This window comes from Bos indicus x Bos taurus, chromosome 9, assembly GCF_003369695.1.
Source record: "Bos indicus x Bos taurus breed Angus x Brahman F1 hybrid chromosome 9, Bos_hybrid_MaternalHap_v2.0, whole genome shotgun sequence".
In the NCBI taxonomy this organism is placed as follows: domain Eukaryota; kingdom Metazoa; phylum Chordata; class Mammalia; order Artiodactyla; family Bovidae; genus Bos; species Bos indicus x Bos taurus.
In genome coordinates this window covers 63,981,126-64,007,985 of record NC_040084.1, presented here as the reverse complement: position 1 = coordinate 64,007,985, position 26,860 = coordinate 63,981,126, and the positions used below count along the sequence as shown (strand labels likewise).

The 26,860-nt window shown below is 36.8% G+C and overlaps 1 protein-coding gene across 7 annotated transcripts in view; it reads right to left on the bottom strand.

Moving 5' to 3' along the window:
* Window positions 1–26,860, bottom strand: part of SNX14 (sorting nexin 14) — an 84,246-nt gene that overhangs the window by 14,939 nt on the left and 42,447 nt on the right. For 3 of the 7 annotated variants that reach the window (XR_003512632.1, XM_027551453.1, XM_027551454.1), the window contains exons 13-21: window positions 25,845–26,000; window positions 25,355–25,479; window positions 24,808–24,866; window positions 22,096–22,146; window positions 20,120–20,252; window positions 17,840–18,041; window positions 14,117–14,200; window positions 12,475–12,575; window positions 10,648–10,759 (exon numbers count right to left, since the gene is read on the bottom strand). Coding sequence is in view for 6 of the 7 variants with exons in the window: in XM_027551453.1 (XP_027407254.1) it covers window positions 10,648–10,759; window positions 12,475–12,575; window positions 14,117–14,200; window positions 17,840–18,041; window positions 20,120–20,252; window positions 22,096–22,146; window positions 24,808–24,866; window positions 25,355–25,479; window positions 25,845–26,000 (1,023 nt within the window). In the remaining variant the exon portion in view is untranslated. The remainder of the gene's footprint in view (window positions 1–10,647; window positions 10,760–12,474; window positions 12,576–14,116; window positions 14,201–17,839; window positions 18,042–20,119; window positions 20,253–22,095; window positions 22,147–24,807; window positions 24,867–25,354; window positions 25,480–25,844; window positions 26,001–26,860) is intronic. The other 4 variants (XM_027551455.1, XM_027551456.1, XM_027551457.1 and 1 more) reach the window with 4 other exon arrangements.

Sequence of the window (26,860 nt, the reverse complement as noted above, 5' to 3'; positions counted from 1 at the left end):
CACATACACTTAGGGTATATAAGGTTTTCATAAAAACTGGTTGGGGTCCTTGGCTAAGTGGAGACTCTGCCTTGGATAATAACACTCCACTTCACTATCTGCATTGTCCTTCTGAGTGAGTTTGTTTCCCGGAACGTGTGGCTACAACAGTTCTGTAGAAAACAAGGGAAATGGGTAGAAGTAGCACATGTGTTACCGTTTTTCTCTCTGCAAGACATGCCAGACTTATGTCCTAAGGGTATAAATTTGGATATGAAACCTTCACCTCCCTCCTGTCCTCCTACTTTGCCCCCGTTCCTGGGGCGCCAAACTGACCAAATTGAAAGTCAGGGAACCCCTGCCCAGAAGGGTTGCCTTGGTCTTGGCAGAAGCTGAAACTGAAATTCAAGTTGCCTCGGTCTCAGTAAAAACCCAAACTGAGATTCAAACTGCCCAAGTAGAGATCCAAACAACCCAAGTCTCAGTACAAACTTAGACTACTCTGGTTTCAACAGAAACTCAGACAATCGAAGTAAGAGAAGCGCAGACAGCAAAAACTAAGGGTGAAATACAGGATGAGATGGAGGACACGAAAAAAAGAGATTAAAAAAAAAAACAAACCAGGTTCCTCCAATCTATCCCTGGGATCATTTGCACAGAGAGGCCGAGGAACAGCCACATAAGCTGTTGCCTCTTCATGAAGCACCCACGAGGTGCTTCATGATAATAATCAGGCTATAAGAGTTAATAAGCCCTTATCAAGAAATACAAAGAATCACGGAGGATCTGGGAGATTATTTAGAGGACCCAGAAATTTATATTAGAGCTTTTAAGGCTGTTACTCTGCTTTATGACCTTACTTGGAAGGACGTGATGTATATTCTGGGACAAACACTAACTCCCAACTCAAAACTTTGAGTTTTGGGGAAAGCGGTTGTCTATGGAGATGAATGGCTTTGTAATGAATCAGTAGGGAAGAGGGAGCATGAGATAACCGAGCTCCCCACTAGGAATCAGGCGGTCCTAACTACAGAACCAGGTTAGGACTATAACATGGCTAAAGGAAGATGGGATCAGAGTTATTTGTCAGATGTATTCTTGAAGGACTCAGGCAAGCATGTGCTAAGACTTTAAACTATCCCAAACTGGCAAACACAGAACAGGAAGAGAAGGAAGCTCCTGGTAAATTCCTAGATAGATTAAGGGAAGCCCTTCACAGATTCACTGAGATTGATCCCAAAAGTGAAGAAGGAAGAATCTATTTTAAAAGATAGATTTCTCACTCAGTTGGCTCCAGACACCCACTGTAAGCTATTAAATTAGGCGTATAGACCAAATCAGTCTTTAGATAATCTGTTGCAACTGCCTCAGACAGTCTATTATGGCAAGGAATATGAGGAAAACAAAGGCAGAGAAAGACAAAGGAACTGGTGGAAGCCCTTTTAATGGCTGTCCGAACCCTAACCTTATTCTTAAACAGCCTGAGAAAAATGCCCAGAGGGGCCCAGGTGAAAAGGGATAGGCTTGCTATTACTGTGGAAAGGAGGGGCAACTCAAGCAGGATTGCCCTCAGGCATCTAAGCTTCCCCTGGCTCCATGTCTGGTCTACAAGGGACCACAATGGAGGAGAGACTGCCCTTAGAAGCATAGGTTTCAGGGGTCGGACTCTCAAGACAATCAGGACTGAAGGTGCCCGGGGGTCCCCACACAAGCTCCTGCCCTAATTGTACCTGAGGAACTCTGGATATTAATAACTGTGGGGGGCGGGGGAGGGGGGCGCGGCAATCTGTCAATTTCCTTTTGGACACTGGGGCAACTTACTGAAGCCCTGGCCCACTTTCTCCCCAGTCTGCTTCCATAACAGGACTGTCTGGATGAGCCTAATGTTATTATCTCAGTCAGCCTCTAAGCTGCAACTGGAACTCTGTGCTATTTTCACATGAGTTTCTGGCTGTGCCACAGTCTCCCTCACCCCTTTCGGGGAGTGATATACTGAGCAAGGTCCATGCCTCTGTTTTCATGAATATGCAGCCCTCCCTTTCTCTCCCATTAATTAAACAAAATGTAAATCCTAGAGTATGGGCTGATGGAAAATCTGTGGGTTGAGCACAAATCGCTATTCCAGCAGTTGTCAAGCTCAAAGACCCGCATTTATTTCCACATAAAAAGCAGTATCCACTGAAACCTGAGGTTAAGGAAGGGTTAAAACCCATCAATGAGAATTTAAAGGAGCAGGGGCTATCAATTCCCTGTAACAGTCCATGAAACACTCCTACTTTGGGTATAAAGAAATTAAATGATAAATGAGACTAGTTCAAGATTTACAAATAATACGTGAGGCTGTAGTTCCTTTACACCCCATGGTGCCTAATCCTTATATTCTATTGTCCGAAATTCCTGAACAAGCCAAATATTTTTCAGTCACTGATTTGAAGTTTGCTTTCTGAGTTAAACCTATATTAAACCATCCTCTACCTATGTCCCAGATATTCACGACCCAGATAATCATGATGATGTAATCACTTACCTAGAGCCAGACATTCTGGAATGTGAAGGCAAGTGGGCCTTAGAAAGCATCACTGCGAACAAAGCTAGTGGAGGTGATGGAATTCCAGTTGAGCTATTTCAAATCCTAAAAGATGATGCCGTGAAAGTGCTGCACTCAATATGCCAGCAAATTTGGAAAACTCAGCAGTGGCCACAGGACTGGAAAAGGTCAGTTCTCATTCCAATCCCAAAGAAAGGCAATGCCAAAGAATGCTCAAACTACTGCACAACTGCACTCATCTCACACACTAGTAAAGTAATGCTCAAAATTCTCCAAGCCAGGCTTCAGCAATACATGAACCGTGAACTTCTAGATGTTCTAGCTGGTTTTAGAAAAGGCAGAGGAACCAGAGATCAAATTGCCAACATCCGCTGGATCATCGAAAAAGCAAGAGAATTCCAGAAAAACACCTACTTCTGCTTTATTGACTATGCCAAAGCCTGTGACTGTGTGGATCACCACAAGCTATGGAAAATTCTGAAAGAGATGGGAATACCAGACCACCTGATCTGCCTCTTGAGAAATCTGTATGCAGGTCAGGAAGCAACTGTTAGAAGTGGACATGGAACAACAGACTGGTTCCAAATAGGAAAAGGAGTACATCAAGGCTGTATATTGTCACCCTGCTTATTTAACTTCTAGGCAGAGTACATCATGAGAAACGCTTGGCTGGATGAAACACAAGCTGGAATCAAGACTGCTGAGAGAAGTATCAATAACCTCAGATATGCAGATGACACCACCCTTATGGCAGAAAGTGAAGAAGAACTAAAGAGTCTCTTGATGAAAGTGAAAGAAGAGAGGGAGAAAGTTGGCTTAAAGCTCAACATTCAGAAAAGTAAGATCATGGCATCTGGTCCCATCACTTCATGGCAAACAGATGGGGGACAGTGGAAACAATGGCTGACTTTATTTTTCTGGGCTCCAAAATCACTGCAGATGGTGATTGCAGCCATGAAATTAAAAGACGCTTGCTCCTTGGAAGGAAAGTTATGACCAACCTAAACAGCATATTAAAAACCAGAGACATTACTTTGCCAACAAATGTCCGTCTAGTCAAGGCTATGGTTTTTCCAGTATTCATGTATGGATGTGAGAGTTGGACTGTGAAGAAAGCTGAGCGCCGAAGAATTGATGCTTTTGAACTGTGGTGTTGGAGAAGACTCTTGAGAGTCCCTTGGACTGCAAGGAGATCCAATCAGTCCATTCTAAAGGAGATCAGTCCTGGGTGTTCACTGGAAGGACTGATGTTGAAGCTGAAACTCCAGTACTTTGGCCACCTGATGCAAAGAGCTGACTCACTGGAAAAGACCCTGATGCTAGGAAAGATTGAGGGCAGGAGGAGAAAGGGACAACAGAAGATGAGATGGTTCGATGGCATCACCAACTCGATGGACATGGGTTTGGGTAGACTCTGAGAATTGGTGATGGACAGGGAAGCCTGGCGTTCTGCAGTTCACGGGATCACAATGAGTCAGACATGGCTGAGCGACTGAACTGAACTGAACTACCTATGACTTTAAGACTACTGAGAGGATTTTTAGGAATGACAGGCTACTGCTGCATTTGGATTCTGTGTCATAGGGAATTTGCCCGGCCTTTATATAAACTTATAATTGAAACTCAGCAGGCTCAAACCGACAAACTGGTTTGGTCTCCAGATACTCAAAGGCTTTTACGGCTCTTCAGACTTCTCTCCTGCAAGCTCCTGCTTTGAGCTTGCCCACAGGGTTAGAATTTAATTTGTTTGTCCCTGAAAGAAAAAGTATGGCCTTGGGAGTTTTGATCCAACGCCAAAGGCCTCATCAGCAGCCTATAGGAGTGTATTCTTAAACTCTAAGGTTAATACTTGGATGACAGACAGTAGGCTTTCTTAAATATCAGTCGTTGTTAGAAGGACCAATAACTAAGCTTAAAGTTTGTGGAAATTTAAGTCTTTCCACTTTCCTTCCTAAAAAGGAAAATGAAACACCTGATCACGATTTTTCCCAATTTCTAACTTAAAACAATGCAGCTCTGGAAGATCTGGTGGATACCTCATTAGACAATCCTGACATGGAAATATTTAGATGGCAGCTCTTTTATTTGGGATGGGAAGCGTAAAGCAGGTTATGCCATGGTGACGACTGAAGAGGTTTTAGAAGCGAAACCTCTCCCCCAGGGAATGAGTGCTCAGCTAGTGGAGCTTGTGGCTCTGACCCAAGTTCTAGAGTTAAGCAAAGGGCAGCGAGTAAATATCTACACTAATTCTGCTGCTGCTGCTGCTAAGTCGCTTCAGTCGTGTCCGACTCTGTGCGACCCCAGAGACAGCAGCCCACCAGGCTCCCCCATCCCTGGGATTTTCCAGGCAAGAACACTGGAGTGGGTTGCCATTTCCTCCTCCAATGCATGAAAGTGAAAAGTGAAAGTGAAGTCGCTCAGTCGCGTCCAAGTCCCAGACACCCCTTGGACTGCAGCCCACCAGGCTCCTCCGTCCATGGGACTTTCCAGGCAAGAGTACTGGAGTGGGGTGCCACTGCCTTCTAAGTATGCTTATTTGACTTTACATGCTTATGCTGCAATATGGAAAGAAAGACAATTTAAAATGGCAACAGGAGGACCTATTAAGCATTTCAGGGAGATTGAGAGACTTTTTACTGCTATATACTGTCCAAAAGAAGTAGCCTTTATGCATGGCAAAGGGCACAGCAGGGAAGGGAGTAAAGCAGCCTAGGGTAATCAGCTGACTGTCAAGCCAAAAAGGCAGAGCTTAATGAAACCCTTCAATGCAGACGCCTTTGATCTGGACAGGTCCTGTGGGACAGGAAAAACCACAAGATACTGAGGAAGAGTTAGGAAAATGTGAGAAAAGCGGAGCTAAGATTACTGATAAAGGATGATTACAGTCCGAGGATGGACGATTAATAATTCCTGAAAATGCTCAATGGAAAAGTCTTCCTAAAGCCTTGGAATTAACTAATTATGTAACTCGGCTCTCAGCTTTTCAACAGACATTAACGGAACTCCAGAAAGTGACTCCTGACCCAGCCTCTGAGTCAAGTACGCCTCTATCTGAGCCAGGAACTGAGGTCCTGATAAAAACATTATGATCTGGGGGCCAATCCCTTAAGCCCCTCTGGGAAGGCCCTTACCAGGTTATTCTTTGTTCTCCCACAGCTGTCAAAGTGCCAGGAATTGATTCATGGGTATATTGCACTCAAGTTAAGAGGTGGCACCCTGACCAGAACTAAGTGATGTCATTTTATGTTTTTATTTTCTATGCTCTGACTTTGTACTTTTCAGATGGGCCTGATAATCTATGTGAGCTTGCTTCTGCTGACTCCAAAAATCCTGAGTCTGCCATCTGATCCTCAAGACAATGCCTTCCTGTCCTGAGCTCACTCCTATGCTTCATTCCACAATCAGTCTAACTGCTGGGTCTGTGGAGCGCTCCCCTCTTCATCAGTGGAAGGCTTCCCGTGGTGGCATCTCCACTTCAAGGAAAGGACTTTCTCCAAGTCTGCGCATACCTTCAACAACAACAATCATATGTGATGCCTCTTCTTAATCTGATGACATCTAACAATCCTAAAATGGACTGGTGCAACACTTTGTACTTTAACTATGGACATAATGTGACTTTTAATTTTGATTATATACTGTCTTGGTTTAATGACTATTTTGCTACACAAGAAGGTAAATGGGTCTAGATCCGTGGCTTTTTACCTGATGTTTATCAAATATGGGATGAGGTTATATGGCCAACTCTTGAAAAGGGACGTCTAATATCTAGCACTCCCATATGCTGGGAACCAACAGAGTCATCCCCAGAAGTTAGCCAACAATTTAATTATAATCATTGAAAACAATTGGGATTTTTGCCTCAGGAAATATGCAATGTAATCATTCTCATGTTTTCCAAGCCCAGTTCAGGTCCTCCCTTTGCCTGGCCAGGCACTGATTGGGACTGGATATCTCAGTCACACTGCCTTGCTCCAAACGGGACCTACTGGATATATGGCCCTTACCTATGGGCGTGGCTTCCCCCTGGCTGGACAGGGAGATGCACCCTAGGTCTAGCTTTTACTCACAGCTTCCTATTTTCAGAGCTTCCAAAGAAACCTGCCAATTTGCCACACCTTAGAACTCGCTGGGCAAGGTCTGCTTTCCCTGTATGATTATTTGGCTGCAGTATTTGTTCCCTCTCTGGGAACTACAGATGTTATGCTATGAGTGGATGCCCTGACTAACTTTACTCAACAGGCTTTACAAGATTCTCAAAAAGCTATTTCAGCTCTTAATGCCGAACAAATACAAATTAGAAAGGTGGTTTAACAAAACAGATTGGCCTTAGATACTGTAACAGCTGCACAAGGAGGAACTTGTGCCATTATTCATAGCCAGTGCTGTGCATATATACCTGATATAAGCATTAACGTTACTCTCTTTACTAAACACATGAACAAGACGATTCAGGCTATGGATACTCCTGAAACCTCAATTGCCTCACTTTGGGAGATTTTAACTAGTTCCCCATGGTGGAAAACTATCCTAATTGCAATAATTCTGATAGTTCTGTTTTTTTTCTGTTTGCTCCCTGCATCTATAACTGCGTAGCTGGATTTGTTTCTAGTCGCATGAAGGCTCTTAAGTTACAAATGGTTGCTCAAACTCCTGCCACTGTGGCAGCTTCCTCCAACATGGGGCCCCTGGATCAGAGACCCTCAATATGAGGGTTAGGAGAGTATGTTGCCTCACTAATTTAGGGATGATGCCCCTTATCAGGTAGGAAGCAGTTACAGAACAAGAACAACGCCCCTTTCCCTAGGCAACACAATTCTCCTAAAACAAAAGGGGGGAATGAGAGGGTAACAGGCAGGAAGGCCAGGAGTCTCCAACCAGAGGTAATAGGCTGAAGGATCAGACATTTTTTATCTCTCTCTAAAGCAGCAGGAGAAAACAAACAAGTGTTAGATTTTTTTCCCCTTCTCTATACACATTTAAAAAGAGGTTTCTTTTAAAATTCTGTGTTGCCATGGAACAATACCTGGCTTCCACCTGAAACTTAACTCTTCTCAAACCTTGAAGCTAACCAATGTGGTTTTTCTTAAGGAAATGTTTGTCTTAAGCTATGTTAATGAACTATGTATTTACCCTAGACTCTGTCTTCAAGTGGGTTCCCCTAAGACTCAGAACCCACTTGACAAACCAGAATGCTTTACTCATGCAAATGTTCTCTTAAGCTATGTTAATGAGACTGTATTGGCTTGGAACCGGGCCTTTCTTCAAGACTCACGTCAATCATTTTACAGCTCAGGACAATTCACCTTGTGCCAGTGTTATCTCAAAATGCATGTTGTGGGTAAGGAGTCTGGTGCCATTCTCTGAGTTTTGAGACATTTCCTTTCTCTAATTAGCAAATTGCTAGTAGCTTATATCATCTGGCTAAAGACTAGCAGGGGGCACTCCTTCTGTTCCCCTCTGATGTCTATGTCAGAATCTTTATCTCTTTTATACTTTAATAATACTTTATTTCATAAAAGCTCTGAGCGATCAAGCCTCATCACTGGCCCCAGACTGAATTCTTCTACTTTGGAGGCCAAGAATTGAGGCGTCTTTCATGGCTCAGCGACAATCTTTCAAAGGACTGGAACAAGCCAAGTGTAGTAACTTCTAACAGGGTGAAGAGTTCATTATACAAATTTCTCTACTTTTGTGTATATACGTAATTGTCCACAAGAAATATTTTCAAAAGATATTAAGCAATGGTGAATATATAAAGATATCTAATTTTTGCAAAGACATTAAGCAATGGTAAATATATAAATGTATCTAATTTTTGCATTTAGTCAAAAGGAAAAAAATTTCTAAACACTGCTACGACATTTAAATTGGCTATTTGAATAGTCTGTGTTCTTGCTTTTAGATTAATATATATATTCTAATCCAGTTTGCCAGAATATTGTTTTGATCTTATCTCCAGGTTCCTTTATTATAAAATATCAAATGTGATTTTTCTCAAGCATTTACAAATGACTGTCAAAATCCATCAAAGCTGATTAATATAACTTAAATTTCTTTCAGTACAGTTTGGGAAAAAAGTAGACTCTAATGACAATAACAAAAGGCATACTAATGAAAACTAAAACAGAGACTGTTTTATAATATGAAAACCTCCAACCCCCTTGCCAGGGTATTTCTCCTTTGGTACCCCCAGAAATTACTCCCTCGCCTCAGAATTTCCAAAGTTCTTTAAATTACGGTGTTTCATACTGTGCTTCTCTCTTCTACATGCTCTTCCTGAGCCAAAATTTTTACTCAATCTGATTTCAAACAACATCCAAATCTCTATTCATGCTTTCTGCTGCCTCTACTACTTTATAAAACTTCAACTGGATTCTATAAACTCAGTAAGTTTAGAACTGTTCTGTGCTGTGCTTAGTCGCTCAGTTGTGTCCGACTCCGCGACCCCATGTACTGTAGCCTGCCAGGCTACTCTGTCCATGGGGATTCTCCAAGCAAGAACACTAGAGTAGGTTGCTATACCCTCCTCCAGGGGATCTTCCCAACCCAGGAATAGAACCCAGGTCTCCCCAACTGCTGATGGATTCCTCACTGTCCAAGCCACTAGGGAAGCCCAAGTTTAGAACTACTGTAAATTTATTCCATACCTCAGCAATAAACAGCATTTATTCAGTTATATAAACAGAAATCTGGCTCATATTTGATCATTTCTTCTCCTTCATTCAAACTGAGTCAGTAAACAGGTCTACCCAATTATATCTCTTAAACATTATATATGGCTTCCCTGGTGGCTCACGGGTAAAGAATCCACCTACCACTGCAGGAGAGGCGGGTTCAATTTCTGGGTTGGGAAGGTCCCCTGAAGAAGGAAATGGCAACCCACTCCAGTATTCTTGCCTGGAGAATTTCATGGACAGAGAAGCCTAGTGGACTACAGTCCATGGGGCAGCAAAAGAGTCGGACACAACATAGGGATTAAACAACAACAACCATCATATATAACCAAATACAAAATATTCTTGCATCTTCCCTCAGTAAGACACACACTAAATATTCTGCCTGAATTATATGTACTAATTTGGAGAGATCTAGATGAAAGCCAATTTATTCATTAGGTTATATATTTATACGTGTGTGTATATATAGAAACACACGCACAAACTCTCTTAAAATGGGGCTTCCCCAATGGCTCAGTAGGTAAAGAATCTGCCTCCAATGCAGGAGACACAGGAAATGTGGATTTGATCCCTCCATCAGGAAGATCCCCTGGAGGAGAAAACGGCAATCCACTGTAGTATTCTTGCCTGAAAAATCCCATGACCAGAGGAGCCTAGCGGGCTATAGTCCAAAGAGCTGCAAGGAGAGTCGGACATGACTAAATGACAAAGCACAGCACATACTTAAAAATGACACTATACAGAATATATTTAGAAATAGTGCTTTTCTTCCATTATGATCTTTAACACTTTTATCCAAACTTTTCCAGCTTATTTTATTGCTTAGTGGATTAAACTTTATAAAGGAATCATGCTGTACACATTGTTTTGTGTCTTTGCTTTTACCCACACCATTCCAAGCAGCTACAATGTTATAGGTATTCATTGCTCTAAGTATCCATTTTGTGAAGCTACTATAATTTATCTGTCTACTCTACTGCTGATAAACATTTGTATTATTTCCAGTTTTGGCCAACCCAATACCATAAACAATGCTGCTAAGAACATTCTTAAATATAAATACAAGATTCTCTCGAGTATGTATCTCAGAGAGGAACTGCTATAAGATCATTTGATCTTATACCAAACTGGTTTTCCAAGTGGTTTTCCTTTTTCTTTTAACTGACTTTATGATATTTACAATTATTTTTCACTGATTTATAATATTATATTACTTTCAAATGTACAACACAATCATTCAGTATTTTTATAGACTATACTCCATTTAAAAATGTTACAAGTGGTTTTCCAATTTATATTCCCATTAACAGTATATAAGAAGTCCTTCAGAGCTTGATACATGGCTGCACTATATAAATTACTTTTCTAAATTAACCTGAAAATGCTGCTTCTTATCTTTTCAGTTTATCTTGTTCTATATGATTCTCTAAATTGACTTACCAAGATTTACGTCTGGTAGTATCTTATCAAGAAACTGTGTTTCCCCACCATTGGGAGAAAGAAAATCTGCCAGAAGTTGACTGTTACTCAATTCTGGATGTTGCAGAAGTTTCTTAATGAACAAAAACAGAAAAAAAGGGGGGGTGGGGAGGGAAACAGTTTCAAAAATCTAGAAGAGTCACGAAAACTACATTAAAATGATTTTTTTAACTAAGAACAATTTTAAATCTTCAAAAGCTGTTTTATATTCAGAATAATAAGATACATTTATGGAAAGATTATCACATAGCAGGTAAGACCCTTACAGTCAAACATGAAAGGGTTTGAATTCTGCTCTTCCTTCTGCTCAGTAGGTGTCCCTGGAGAAGCTCCTATATTGCCCAAGAGTCAGTTTCCTCATGTGTAGAATGAAGATAACACTACCTACTTCTAGCACTGTTAGATAAAGCATTTTAGCTCAGTACCTGACACACAGGAAGGAAGATTAAACATTAGCTAATATTATTTCTCAGTTTCTCAACTATGACAAATACTACAATATCATACATCTTTCTTGATAATTAAAGAAAGCTGGTATAAAGGGTTTTGCAAAGAACTAAATGTGGAAATATGACATAACTTGGACTCTGTTGTCTGATCTTCTTGCAACACTATTTTCTTACAAGATAAAATTGATGTTTTAAAGCCAAATTTAACCCAGTCTTACCTAATATTCAGTTCTGTAACTAAGAAACAGTTACAAAACTCTGAGCAGAAATCTATATAAATGAAATACCAGTACTACAACATTTAACTCCACATTACTGGAAAGTATTTCTTCTAGAAAGAGGTTCTCTTTTTCTTAGAAAGAATTAGTCGGTTCAAACAACAGGCTAATGATAGCAACAAAGAAACAGGTTAACACTAGCACATGCTGTGTTCACATATCCTTACAGTAGTCAATGTACATTTCATATTTTAATTTTCCTACCACCAAAAAATTAAATAAAAAATACTTTCTGGATTGAAGTATTCATTGGTTCAAATACAGAAATTAAAATGTAAATACTCCTTTACAAAAAGTACTTATTATGGTTACTAAAAGGCATCCAAATTTAACTTAATTAACAATTAAAATTACAAAATTGCATGTCCAAATAAAGGACATTTTTTTTTAATAAAACAAAATCATCCATTCTTTGGTCTTAATTACTTGATTAAAGAAAAATGGTCTTTAATTTTAGCCAAGTCTCAAGTAAGTAACTTTAAAGCAGACGGTACCAATACTGGAATATCAATTACATTGTTTATACAACACAATGTACACACTGAAAAAAACGGAATTCAATTCCAAGTGGTGAATGGTAGAGAGTCAGAAGATTCCAAGTAACTAAAAAACACCTATGATTGCAACAACAACAAAAAAGTTGAGAAATAAAAATAGGAGGGGAAAATTCCAGAGTTCAGAAAGTGCTAAGGACAAAAATCAAACAAAAACTAAGAAAAAAATAACAAAAACAACCCCGTATTCTTAGAATGCATTTAATCTTTTACATCAAACTTTTCTTTCTTCCTCTCTCTCACTCTCTTTCTCTCTCTCACTCTTTGACTTCCCACACCTAAAGTTTTAAAATAAGCCCAATACAAGACTTATTTCCTCTAAGAAAATAACTGGTATTTCACTGGTTATCCATCTTTTTTAAAAAAGCACACTCTTAACAGTAATTCATTTCTACATGGGAAAAAATTTTTTTAATAAAAGAATTCTAGAAATCCACACTGACAGGTGTTTGTGAGGCAAAGCAAAAACTAAACTAGAGGATGTTTTAAATTAAGTTGGTGCCATACCTGCAGATATTCCTGAAATTCTTCTCTTTTAGACTTTAAGAACTCATAATTTTTAGGGCCAATGATCCTCTTAGAAGGAAGCTGGGCATCAGGAAATGTGCCTGAAATTAATACATATGAAAGTTATTACTATACCCTGCTATTATTTTAAAAACCCTATTTATAGTTTACCACGGCAAGTTCAGATTCACAGTCCCACCTTGTAGAGATGTGGCATTATCCCTTAAATAATTTTGAAAAAGTCAGAGACCTGATTTCAAAAGTCAGAAGACAAGACCAAAGAACTTGAGTTTATTAATATCCACAATATCACCACCTGTTGTTGACACAGATTTACTTAGCCATCTACACTAGCAAAAAAGCTTTCAAAAATTATCATGAGATTATTTTTAAATTGATGGGATTTTATTACACAAAATCCTACTAAAATAAATATCCACTATCTTATGGGGGGAAATGCAGCATGTTGCCAATGCTATATAAACTTAAAAAACAACATTTAAAAACCATGGACATGTTTTCTCAGATAGGGTCAACTTTGGAAATTTTAGTACCAAAAAGGAAAAACAATCAACTTTGGTTGATCTAGGATTTTAAATTATGGAGATAAACAATCTTTTCTCAACTCTAAATCTAAAGGAAAAGTCTCAGAGAAAGACCAAGACAAGGATGGCATTGTACCAGACTGACAAAGGCAAAGAGAAAACCATGTAAGGACAAGTACGAACTCGAAATCTAAGGAAAGGGTATGCAGCGGGACCCTTTATTTTTTATCTTTCTATAATCTCCTTATTGTGTGTTTTAGTCTTGTAGCAAGGTACAGTTTTCAGAACCAACCTGAATTTGGATCAGGGTACACTCCACAGAACTTTTTTAAAATAAAAAGATTCCAAAGACACAATTCAAACACACCAATTTACATATAAAACAACTGGAAACACTTCATGACTATAAACCTAATATTAACTCCAATAAATGGAGAGAGAAGAGAGACTGAGAGATTTCCCTGAGAGGCTAAGACTCCATGATCCTAATGCAAGAGGCCCAGTTTCAATCCCTGGTCAAGGAACTATATCCCACATGCCACGACTAAGACTAGGAGCAGTCAAAGAAAATTGTAAATATTAAAAAACAACAACAACCACAACACAGAGACAAACTGAGAAGAGGAAGAACTCGAAAGAAAGAGTGTTCTACTTTTCTGATTGAGCTCTATGTTTTTAAAACATATAACTACAAGGTTTTGGTTTGGTTTTCTTCCCATATTTAAATCTAAGATTGAAACCAAAATACTTGCTATGCTGCATAGCAAACACATTTTCCACAGAGGAATACAGCAAAAGAACAGATGGCAGCTCTAAAATGCCTGCTGTAAATTCTCTACCACTGTCTTAAATTTTAGCATCATTCTTACTTGAAAAGCAATACATTTTCATTGTAAAAACTTGAAAAAGATAAATAAGCAGAAATAGGATAAAACCAGTACACTCCTATTATCACTAGGAGCGTACCCAAGTGTCACTGTTACATTTCCTTATTACAGTTCAATTAAAATTAGAAAGTAACTTTAGAAAGCTGGTTCAATGGCTTTCAGGAAAGCTAATGCTGAAATGTAATGCTTTATACAAAAAGGACAACATACCATGAAATTCTGTTAGTTTTGATTCAAGTACATAGAATTCAAGATATCTTCTATAGACAGACCAATGTTCAGGCTCATGCCCAACTGTAAAATGAATGAATACACACTGAGAAATAAGTAATTTTACAAACTACTATTAAAAGAATGTACTATTTATAACAGTAAGTATACAAAGCTAGAAACTACCCCAGTCTTAATAATTTATTATTTCTTGGGAATTCCCTGGGGGTCCAGTGGTTAGGACTCCATGCTTCATCTGCAGAGAGCATGGGTTCAATCCCTGGTCCATGAACTAAGATCCTGCACGCCATGCCAGACCAAACAGATAATAATAATAATTTACTGTTTCTTGGCTTCACATTATTAATATATTTTACCCTATATTTTAATTTTAAGAAACTTAGAAGAGCTTGATAAATTTCAGCTATTTATGAGATTATCACAATAATATATACATTTTTTCCTACAATGGTATCAGAGAATTTATAAACTTCAAAAAAGCTTAATTTTTAAATGTCACAAAAATTATGCATTTAATAAAAATTTATAATCATTTTTGGAGCTCTCAAACACCGACTGTCAAGAACTAACACAGTACAGAACAGCACTATCCAATAGAACTTTCTGCATTTCTGAAAACATTCTATATTATCTGTACTAACATTATAGCTATTAGTCACACATTGCTATTGACCACTTGAAATGTGGCTAGTGTAAAAGAAACTGAATTTTTAATATTAATTTAATTCAACTGCCACATGTGACTTGTGACTCAAAAATTGGAAGCACAAAATAATGGTTTAAAGAATGAGTCAGGTCACACTGCCTATTTTTGTCCCAATTCCCCCACTTACTGACTATGTAAATTTGAACACTTAACCTCACTGTTCTTCCCTGGTGGCTCAGTTGGTAAAGAATCCAGCTACAGTGTAAGACACCAGGTTCGATCCCAGATCCAGGAAGATCCCTAGAGAAGGAAATGACAACCCCCTCCTGTATTCTTGCCTGGAAAATACCATGGACAGAGGAGCCTGGCGGGCTACAGTCCATGGGGTTGCAAAAGAGTCAGACACGACTTAGCGACTAAACAACACTGTGCTTTAGTTTGCTTATAATAAAAAGAATTGTACCTATTACATTAAAGAATCCACCTACAGAGCTTTTTGTAAGGTGCACAGCACAGAGCACCCCCAAAAATGTTAATGGCAATTATGAGCAACTCATGTCATTCAAGCATAAATCTGGAAATGCAATGTATTAACTAAACCCACAATAACTCAAAACTAACACCTATATTCAGAAAAACCAACCTGATACAGTTACAACCTATTAAGCAAATACTGTTCTTCTTCTTGAATATGCATCTTAGAAGATCTATATTGTATTCAGTTTTGGTTTTTAAAATCCTGAAACTGGTATTCTGCTATACATCCTGCTCACAGCATTCTCCTTGGGCTTCCCTGGTGGCTCAGACAGTAAAGAAACTGTCTGCAATGCAGGAGACCTGGGTTCGATCCCTAGGTAGGGAAGATCCCCTGGTGAAGGAAAAGGCTATCCACTCCAGTATTCTTGCCTGGAGAATTCCATGGACAGAGAAGCCTGGCAGGCTACAGTCCACGGGCTGCAAAGAGTTGCACACAAACGACCAACTGTCACTTTTACTTTTCACTTATACATATAAAATCAATGCAGCATTTAAACGATACACCTTTTTTATCCTTCATAGGGCATGGCTTCCCAAGAGCACATTACATTTTCAGTAACAGTCTGCAGCACAGCTGACAAAAATTATCTTAGAATACAAGTTTTAAGATAACTTCATTTCAATTTTATGTTGAATTAAGCCAAATTTTAAAAAATAAAGCAAAAAAAAAAAAGGCAGTTGTGCAAAAGGCAAAAACAAAAGTAAATTCCCAAAATATTTTAAAGTATATCACATATAAAACTTTCAAAAGGAGAAAATACTACATGCTTACATAAATTTATTTATATTGGAGGGGAGGTCCAAGATGGCAGTACAGGAAGATGCTAGATTCAGTACCTCCAACAGATGACATACCAAGTCTACAGCTACATATGGATCATTTCCCTCTGAAAAAGATCTTAAAACTAGAAGAACTGCTTCTCTACCACAAAGGATAAAAGCGCTATACTGAGACAAGTAAGAGGGCAGACACACAATCTTAGCAAAAAACCGTATCCTTAACTTTTTAAAAAATAAATAAGGGGGATTATTAGCACTGACCTATCTTCATACTATCTAAGTAACTGGAAATAGTAATCACTTCTCCACTCCTCTCTCAAACCCATTTCCTAACAGTACCATGAAATTTTTTCCTTCTTTCCTCACAGACTGTTCCCTCTTCCTGAGATCAACTTTATAGCTTTCTGCTCTCATTCCCAAAATGTGCTCACTTTTGATGTGTTTTTACTTATACAGACTGTCTCCTCTTTGGGATAAGCCCAGGGTGGTGACTATACAGCTATGGAGGCTGTTTATCCCTGTCTCTGCTGCAAGCCACGGCTAAAATCAACAAAAGAAAAAAGACAGCAAAACATAAAGAACACTTATAAGCTGTGTTTGATCATATTTTTATCAATTACTATACGCCACAACAATGGAGGAGAAATGCTGTCTTAATCAAATTGGTTTAATGACTGTGTGGATCACAATAAACTGTGGAAAATTCTGAAAGAGATGGGAACACCAGACCACCTGATCTGCCTCTTGAGAAATTTGTATGCAGGTCAGGAAGCAACAGTTAGAACTGGACATAGGAGTACGTCAAGGCTGTATATTGTCACCCTGTTTATTTAACTTATATGCAGAGTACATCATGAGAAACGCTGGACTGGAAGAAACACAAGCTGGAATCAAGATTGCTGGGAGAAATATCAATAACCTCAGATATGCAGATGACACCACCCTTATGGCAGAAAGTGAAGAGGAACTCAAAAGCCTCTTGATGAAAGTGAAAGTGGAGAGTGAAAAAGTTGGCTTAAAGCTCAACATTCAGAAAACAAAGATCATGGTACACGGTCCCATCACTTCATGGGAAATAGATGGGGAAACAGTGGAAACAGTGTCAGACTATTTTTCTGGGCTCCAAAATCAGTGCAGATGGTGACTGCAGCCATGAAATTAAAAGACGCTTACTCCATGGAAGGAAAGTTATGACCAACCTAGATAACATATTCAAAAGCAGAGACATTACTTTGCCAACAAAGGTTTGTCTAGTCAAGGCTATGATTTTTCCTGTGGTCATGTATGGATGTGGGAGTTGGACTGTGAAGAAGGCTGGGCACCGAAGAATTGATGCTTTTGAACTATGGTGTTGGAGAAGAATCTTGAGAGTCCCTTGGGCTGCAAGGAGATCCAACCAGTCCATTCTGAAGGAGATCAGCCCTGGGATTTCTTTGGAAGGAATGATGCTAAAGCTGAAACTCCAGTACTTTGGCCACCTCATGTGAAGAGCTGACTCATTGGAAAAGACCCTGATGCTGGGAGGGATTGGGGGCAGGAGGAGAAGGGGACGACAGAGGATGAGATGGCTGGATGGCATCACTGACTCAATGGACATGAGTCTGGGTGAACTCCGGGAGTTGGTGATGGACAGGGAGGCCTGGCGTGCTGCGATTCATGGGGTCGCAAAGAGTTGGACACGACTGAGCGATTGATCTGATCTGATCTGATAGTGCTTTATGCATTAATAATAATAATACCTGCTCTTCTATCATTTCTTTCAACATCAATACAAAACACTGGTATTCTCTCCTTTTTCTCCCTTCTTTCAGAGGAAGTATCTTCAAAAAAGTCTACATATGGAATGCTAATTTTCCATGCAGCAAGGTTTCGAGGAGTGTTAGGTGTGTTCACAGCTTCCACTGGAGAATCATCTTCCATTACAACGATACCTTCTTCAATCTGAAAGAAAAAGAATCAGAAAAAAATTTAATATTTCCAGGACCTTTACACCTACAGCATATGAGATACACTATAAAGCAATGTGCCACTATAAAGCCTATAATTTGTAATACTTTTAAAATTAAGTGATATCAAATTTTCTACTGAAAATGTAAAGATAAGAAACTAAAACTAGCAAGTTACTAGAATCGATTTCCTATTTTGATACATCAGCCGTATATGAAAATTCAATAGAAAACACATACATCAGCAATTATAGGAAAAGATATTAAAACTACACAAATATAGGTAAATATTTAATTTGGTAGTAAGTAGTAGAAAATTATTGTACGGATATCTTTCATTTAGAGATGCATAATTTTGTGATAATAGCCACTGACGGAAATTGCACAGACAAACTGGAAATATATTGTACCTGGATATACCAGGTACAAATCTTTTGTAAAGCATTTTGGCAATACGTATTTATAAAAAGCCATAAAACAGTTTCGATCAAGTAATCCCATTTCTGGGAACTTAGAAAGTATTTATTTAGAAATATGAAAGTATTTAAGTATTAGAAAGTATGAAAGTATTTATTCTAAATAATTTTTTAAACTGTGAAAAAGGCACAAGTAAAAAATATATTCACTGCAGCATTAAATAATATAATATTGGAAAAAGGTCTGAAGGCAATCTATTTCTATAGAATTGTTTTCTGCATCTCCTGGCTTCAAAATTTTAATCATATAAATGTTTAAAATAAATTCTTTAAAATATTTTTGAAGAAATATTATTTTTAAAAGAAAGCAGTGTTACACATGTTCTAGAAATATACATGCAGAAAGAAATGGAAAAAATGTACTTCATTAAATTCGAAGAGAACCTCTGAATTGACACATAATAATATCTGGTCACCTAGACATCTGTGATTCATGTTAAAGGGGGCAAATTTTACAGACAAAACACAATCATCTTGAACACTTTTTAAAGGAAATGAATCTTGTAGCACTTAAGAGAATACTGAATAGTCTAGTCAGAGTGAACCAGCAGTGAGAGGTATTTCTTTCCAGAATTCTAGCTCCCTACCTTCACCCTGGGTTGTATTCTCTTCCCACACCTCTCTTCTAAGTAAATTCTTTTCCTCCCCGACAAAGTCCCCTGGCAATGATCCCCTTTTCTGTTTTGTCCTAAAATGCTTTTCTATCGTCCCTAAGAAGACTGTTAGTGATCTTAGGAAGACTTCTTAATGCTCTGTTAAAATCAAAAGTGTTCTAGGCCTAAAAAATGGAACTACAAAAATAGTAAGTGTTGGTTTTTGCCTTTTTGGGACAAGGCTACAAGGCTACCTCCTTATAAACTATGGTGTCGGAAGAAAAAAATCATGATTTCAAATCCAATGTGGTATATATTTTAACACATAATCTAATAGGAACAACAAAGGAGGGAGTGTTCAGTTCTGCTTGAGGACCCAGGTAAGGTTTATGGGAAGCAGCTGGATTCTGAAAGATGCATATGAATCTTCCAGGTAAATAAAGGGGAGGGGGGAGGCATCTCAAGCAAGGCATCACATGAAAAGATACAGAGAAATAGCATGGTGGGTGTAATGTGCTTAAAAATCAGCTGGAATCTTGTTAAAATGTAAATTATGACTCAGTAGGTCTAGGATGAAGCCTGAGATTCTGTCTGCACTGATAATAAGCTCTTAGGTAATACTGATCATGTTGATCCACAGATCACAGTTTGAGTATCAAGGGGTTAAACAGGACATATTAACATAATTCCAAATGCCTGGCTAATATGGTTAGGAAGAGATAAGATCAGGATGTGAAGTAAAAGCGTAATCAAAATATGATAAATTGTTTGACTATTAGAAGCATTATCACCGAAACAGAAACCATTCTGGCCTTAGTAAGCAGTAACTTAATGCTGAGAAATTTTTAAATTAGATTAGTACCATGGATGGAAAACACAAATTAAGTCAGAAGTAAGAAGTAAGATTAAAAAAGAGGGAAAATAACAAGTAAGCACATCCAACTTTTTATGCTATTTTTAAGTCTGAAGTTATACATACATCAAATTGAAAAATTCTTACTTACAAAGTCGTCTTCACCTTCAGCTAAACCATAGTTTGGCAACATAGCTCCCTCCATTGTGGTGCTCTTGAAGACTCCTTTAATTTTGCTGCCTATTCGGCTGATTCCAAATGATTCTCCTCTCTTCTGTGTGCTCCTAAATATTAAAACAAAAATATATCAAGAATATAGCAAGTTATTACATTATCACAACAGTCTAGTTTACTGTAAACAATAGTAAAAATAGTTGCAAAAATGGTAAACTGAAGGTATGGCTAAACATAACATTTTGGAGTTCTCAGTCATAGATTAAGTCTCAATATCTTCATAATCAAAAGTGACAGTATATTTAAAGTTTAAATTTGAGGGGATGAACAAATGAGACAATATTTATTAACAAACATTTGAAATTTACCTACTCTTTTACCTTAGAATAGTAACGGAACTACCAAGTATAAAAGATGAGAGCCCTCTAGTGGTACATATTTCTAACTGCCATTCAGCTTTTGAAATAACAGGTTAAAAAATACGGTAAGGCCAATGTTCAAAATAGACTATACCATTCAAACTGTACCCACCCAGGTGGTGCAGTGGTAAAATAATCCACCTGCTAATGTACTTCTGAAATAATTCAGCGTAACAGAAAAACAAAAAGACTAGGAAACTTTCTCAGTACTTCGTTTTTAGATAGAACAAAAAAATTCTGAAAATGGCTGAAAATTTTTAAGCAAACTTCAACTTTATAATCACATAAATGATACTCAAAAGAAGAATGAAGTATAAAATGTACCTTACATTATTTCAAAGTAATAACAAGACAAGAAATAAAATGCCAAAGTAAAAGCTAGCAATGAACATAAAAGATAAAAGCAAATGTAGCCTAAGAAGCCTGCTCTGTCTTACATATTAAATAATGGTTTTGCAATTTTTTACAAAAGTGAATTTCTAAAAGCAGAAATAGCTGAAAATTTCAGCAACAACAAAAATATGCCAAAAATCAGCAAAAATTTCCTCCATTACAGCCTACCGCTCCTGTTTCAACAAATAAAAACATAACTTTTATCCAATTTAAAAGTCATGCTCACTATGTAATACTGCCCTTATAAGAGACCTCCAAATAAAAAATGACTATTTTAAAATTCAAGAAAGTTGGTTTGGAACGGCTTAACTTAATGAATAGCTACTATTCATATAAGAAAATGTACTTATAATGCAACAATTACAGAAATACAAGTAAACTGATCAAGTTTCAATGCACTAGGTATATGAGTGATATGTACATTTTATACACGTTCAAGGAGTGAAGAAGTGAATCAAACTTATTTTAAAACTGGAAAAACTCTAATAATAAGCAGTAGTAGTTGTAAAAAAGGATACTTAAGCTAGAACATTATTTTAAACAAACATATAGTGTTTTTTAAAAATACAAAATTGTAAACACAAATTTCTCTGAAAGAAATGTCAAAAACAAATATGAAAATATTGATAAAATATTAAAATCTCCAGAATCTAGATAGATTTTGCTGGTCTTCAGAACCTAAATGGATTATAAAACAATTTTGACTTTTTGAACTGTATTTTTTAAATATCTCACTTGTGATGAAGCCCAGAAATACTGAAAAAACACTATTAATTGCTTTAAAAAAAAAAGTACTTTAAACACATGTAAGTCTAAATGTAATTTAGCAAGATCAGTACCATTAAAAAAATGAGGTAATAGCTTTAAAAGCTGAATACTGGCTTTTTCATTTTATTTTTATACTGACATTTTTATTTTATAATGATATATATCATGTTATTTCCAAAATGAGACATCTAGAATCAAAGTAGAGGTTAATTTTAAGAGATATCCCAAACAGCTGATACAAAGGCAGTAGTTGCATAATGTTTCTTTTTTTATTTTTATTTTTTTAATTTTACTTAGGTTGTTTTGGGTGTATGTTTTGGAATTAAACAGATAATTTATACAGAAAAGAATCACATGCTGTCTCAAGACTTACCGAAAATCATCCAAACTTAGGCTACCTCTGCAGTAACAGATATGTGACATTATATAAGGAAAAGAGAAAGAAAAACCCCAGACATTAAACAAGTTTCACTTTAGAACAATAAAACAAAATTTAAAAGCTTTAAAAATTACACTGATGGATAACATTCATCTTGACAAAGAAAAGGAATTCTTAGGAATAACATGATAAAGGAAAGAGAAATAAAACACAATGGCTCTTTTGGGGAAGTGGAATCTGAATTCTAGATCATTAAAAAAATTCTTAAAAACTCAGTATGTCACGAAATAATTCTGTATTTTTTGCCCTCATTTAGGCAAACTATTTGTTTAATACAGTGGAAAATATTCAGAGACTAAGCCACCAAAAACTTCACAGAAAAAACAAACATGTATTTTCTAACATGGACTTCATGTCTATGGATGCAAGCTCAACACATTGTTAGTTTGAATATTTTTTAAAATGTCTTAAGCTAAGAAGCAAAGTTAAAAAAAGATCCATCCTTAAATATTTTTTTAAGTTATGCTTTAAGTATAGAATGAAACAGATTAACATTAACATACATTAAAATTTTGCTTTTAAAATGCAAATATAATAATAATGTGAAAATGCCTAAACATTTGGGAAAATTTAACAAGATACACACCAATGCCTTTGTTAATCTCACAGTTAATATATATTAGTGGTTGGTCACCTGCTTTTAATGTAGGCATAAAATGTATGAATAAATATTTTACATATTTTCAGTCATCTAACAGCTAATTAGCAATGATACTGTAAATTTTCAGTGAAGGACTGTTAAGAAAGTCTTTTAGTTATTCTACACAGGTAAATGAATCATTGACCATCACTGGAGCAGAGTCCTGACAAGACAGATAATGTCAGCATCAGGTCAATATAAAGAAAAATATACTTTCTAAGGCTATAACCATTACCCAGAATGAAAAAAAAAAAACACATTTTCTTCCTATTAAGTTTATATGCTAAGACAGCAAAATTAGAGCCTCAATATGTTGAAGACAACTAGGTGTTCTCAAAGTGGCAAAGGAAGCTTTCCATCTCTGAGGTTATGACCCTGACTTACATTTAGCTACTCAGCAAGCTTAGAAGATCAAAGAACCACTTCCTCTTAAGGAATCCAATAGAGGAGTTTCACTATCAATGTCAGACTCCAAACATCCTAAGTCCATAAAAATAAATAAATAAAATGTTAAAGAGTCGCTCAGTCATGTCCAACTCTTTGTGACCCCATAGACTGTAGCCCACCAGGCTTCTTTGTCCATGGAACTTCCAAGGCAAGAATATTGGAGTTGATTGTCATTTCCTTCTCCAGGGGATCTTCCCCACCCAGGGAAGGACCCACATCTCCTGCATTGCCAGGTGGCTTCTCTATCACTGAGCCACATGGGAAGCCCTGTGTGGATTGGGTAAAAGAATGCTATTTTAAATAGTATGCATGGAATTTTTGTTATATAAATTAACTATTGCACAGTTGCAATATATAAATTCTTAGGGAAAAGTAAAGGAGTAACATTTTAACAAAGAATCATAAAGGTTACGTTCCACATTTCAGAAAGCTATGTCCCACCTTTCAGGTGGTAGCTAGAGGTAAAGAATTCACCTGCCAATGCAGGAGACACAAGAGACAAAGGTTCCATCCCTGGGTTGCGAAGATCATCTGGAGAAGGAAACAGCAACCCACTCCAGTATTCTGGCCTGGGAAATCCCATGGACAGAGGATCTTGGTGGGCTACAGTCCATGGGGTCGCAGAGAGTTGGACACGATTGAGCACTGGGGCACCTTTCAGAAAAATTATTACATATACACTACATATATACTGGCACATTATGTAAAAATTAATACTTAACATTCAAAAAAATTTAAATCTATATATTTCTACAACCCTTAGTTTTGTCAAAATATGTAACACAGTCTCCCCACGGCTCAGGTTTTCACATTTTTCCTTATACTATTTTTGCTAAGTCACTTCAGTCGTGTCCGACTCTGAAGGAGACTGGTGGGCTAGTCTATGGGGCTGCAAAGAGTTTGACATGAGAGCATACACATACACAAACTGGAAGATGTTGAGAGCAACGTGAATATCAATTCTATAGATTTATATATTTGATATCTGTGTCAATTTTGTATATATACAATGTAAGGAACAACTCAAGACATTAATTATCCAATTTATAAATGGATAAAGCACCTCTCTTACACTGCCTTTATTAGGTCATTTAACTGCACATTTATGTTTCTAGAAAGCCAAGAATGGAAAGAGAGAAAAACCCTTCCACTTTTGTAACCAGTGGGTACTCTAATAAACATCACTCTCTGGGGAAAAAACAAACTACTCTCTAAAATGGAGTTATCTGTGGATTTCAATTATGCATGCAGTCCACAGTTTCCAATAAAGCAGGTAATCCAGCACTAATATGTGTTAGTTATAATATTAACAAAGCAATGGTATGTTATCTTGTTAAATTTTTCTAAAAGAATGTCTGGCATTTTTACATTACTATATGTAATATGGCTCTACAATTCCTTAGTAAAATATCTGGTTTACTTATACAGCAAAGAAACCACACAGTCAAAGAAAAACAGCTAATAAAGGTGATGATGCTATCACAGAATGATTAGCATCAAAAAGAACCAAAAAAAAAAAAAAAAAAGCAACAAACATATATACGATTGAATATACTTACCTGTTGAATTTTGAATTGCGGGTTGGTGATTCTGCACCTCTTAAAAGTTGTCTAAAATACTTAAAAAATAATTATGATTTATTAAACCTGTACTTGATATTGAAATATGCTATTTTACCTTACTACTTTCGAGTTCAAAGAAAACATTACTTAAATCAAGTGAATATAATCACAGTCAAATAGAGTAAGGATTAAGATATTGCAAATGGAGGTATTCAAACCATCTGATTTCCACAAGTAGGTAAATAATATACATACAAGAATGGGGTTTCCCCATCACCACTACAAAGCCACTCAGATACATGGAAAATCAAATACCAATTAGGTAGCAATCTACTAGTCACATACACAAACATGGTTTTGATATTAAGAAATAATTTTATTATCAGTTTCTAATCTCCATTATGTAGTGCAAAACAGCATCCATTTTCTTAATTAACTGCATTTTATTTTTCTGTTTATTATTTGAATTACTCATGTAATGATATTAAAGCAACTAATAAGTTTTAAAGAAAAATCTTCACACAACATTAATATTCTGACTTACCTCATCACTGTGGCAAAACATAGGAGTAAACACATTTTCCAAGAGAGAAAGTACGTGTTCATACGCTTCAAAAAGACATCTCATAGTTTGAAGTTTCACAACATCTATATATGGGCCTTCAGCAACTGTTAAAAAAGTTATATTGCAAAAATTATTTATGAAAAGCATAAATACACTATATATTAGTTTAAAATTCATTACAGTCAAAGAGCAAACAAACAACATGAAAACTGTTTTGCAGAAATCCACTGTAAGGTGCAGATCACACCAGAATGAAGAATTAGAACAACCTAGCCAGTTCTGGCAAGTATTAGGTATGTGAATTGTGAATAAGTTTCTTCATCACAGCTTTCATCTTGTTAGTAAAATGGGATAATGCCTGCCTGTGTATCTCACACAGCTGTTGCAGTAAGCAGGGAATACATCAGAAAACTCTGAAAAGAGTAAAAGAACTACAGAACTACAGAATTCGTCCTCATCTTTTACTTACTTTTTTGAATCTCTTCTACAATGAAGGGATCAAATCGAATTTTGTCAACACTTTCATCTAAACAATATGTTTTATAAATCTTTTGCAACTCTTCATGAAGAGACAGCATTTCATCATTTGATAACTCTGGTCGTAAAATTCTGTCATTGAATTCCTCTAGCAAATTCAGAAAGGAAAAAAAAAAAGATTTGCATAGAATAAAACTATTCAGTGAAAACTTTATGTTCTCAGTCAAATTGTAATGAATATCAAAAGTGGCAATTATGAGTAATCTATTCATCATTTTAAGTTTTTAAAAAATATTTAATTGGGAGCAATAAAACAACTACTAAGATGAAAGAGAAGTTAAACAATCAAATATAATATATACCAACGTAAAATGTGTAAATATTTGCCTAGCAACATAAACCTTCTAAAACTTAGAATAATAAACATGTTTGTAAAATTCTCTTTAAGGAACATATTGGATTAATTTTTTATACCAAGGGTCTTTAATATTCTGAAACCCGATTCACTAAATAATAGTGAAAACTAAGGCTCTTTTTAGTCCCAGTCAATGTTTTTAAACAATGTTTCTTTCCATCATGGAAGCTGTAGACTAGTGACAGAGCTCAGTCTGAACAAATCAATTTTTTCTAAAGAGACAGAGGACAGCATTAAAAAACCCAAAATACTGACTGCCTTTTTTATTACAAGAGGTAATATGGAGCTTACCCCTTAATTCTTAATTATCCAAAATGAAACACAAAAAGAAAAGGAGCTTTTCTTTAAAAAAGAGTAAGAAAAAACTAGAACAGAACATATGAGATCTTTGGAATGATTGGAGTCTCAAAAAGAAAGGAGAGAAAAAAATCAGGCACTGTATTTGAAGAGGTAACAGCCAAGCATCTTCTAAAATAATGAAAAACACCAACCTACATATCTAAGATTCCTAGGAAAATCCAAGTAGAATAAACTTTTTAAAAACTACACATTACAGTTAAATTGCTGAAACCCCAAACACAAAAAGAAAACTG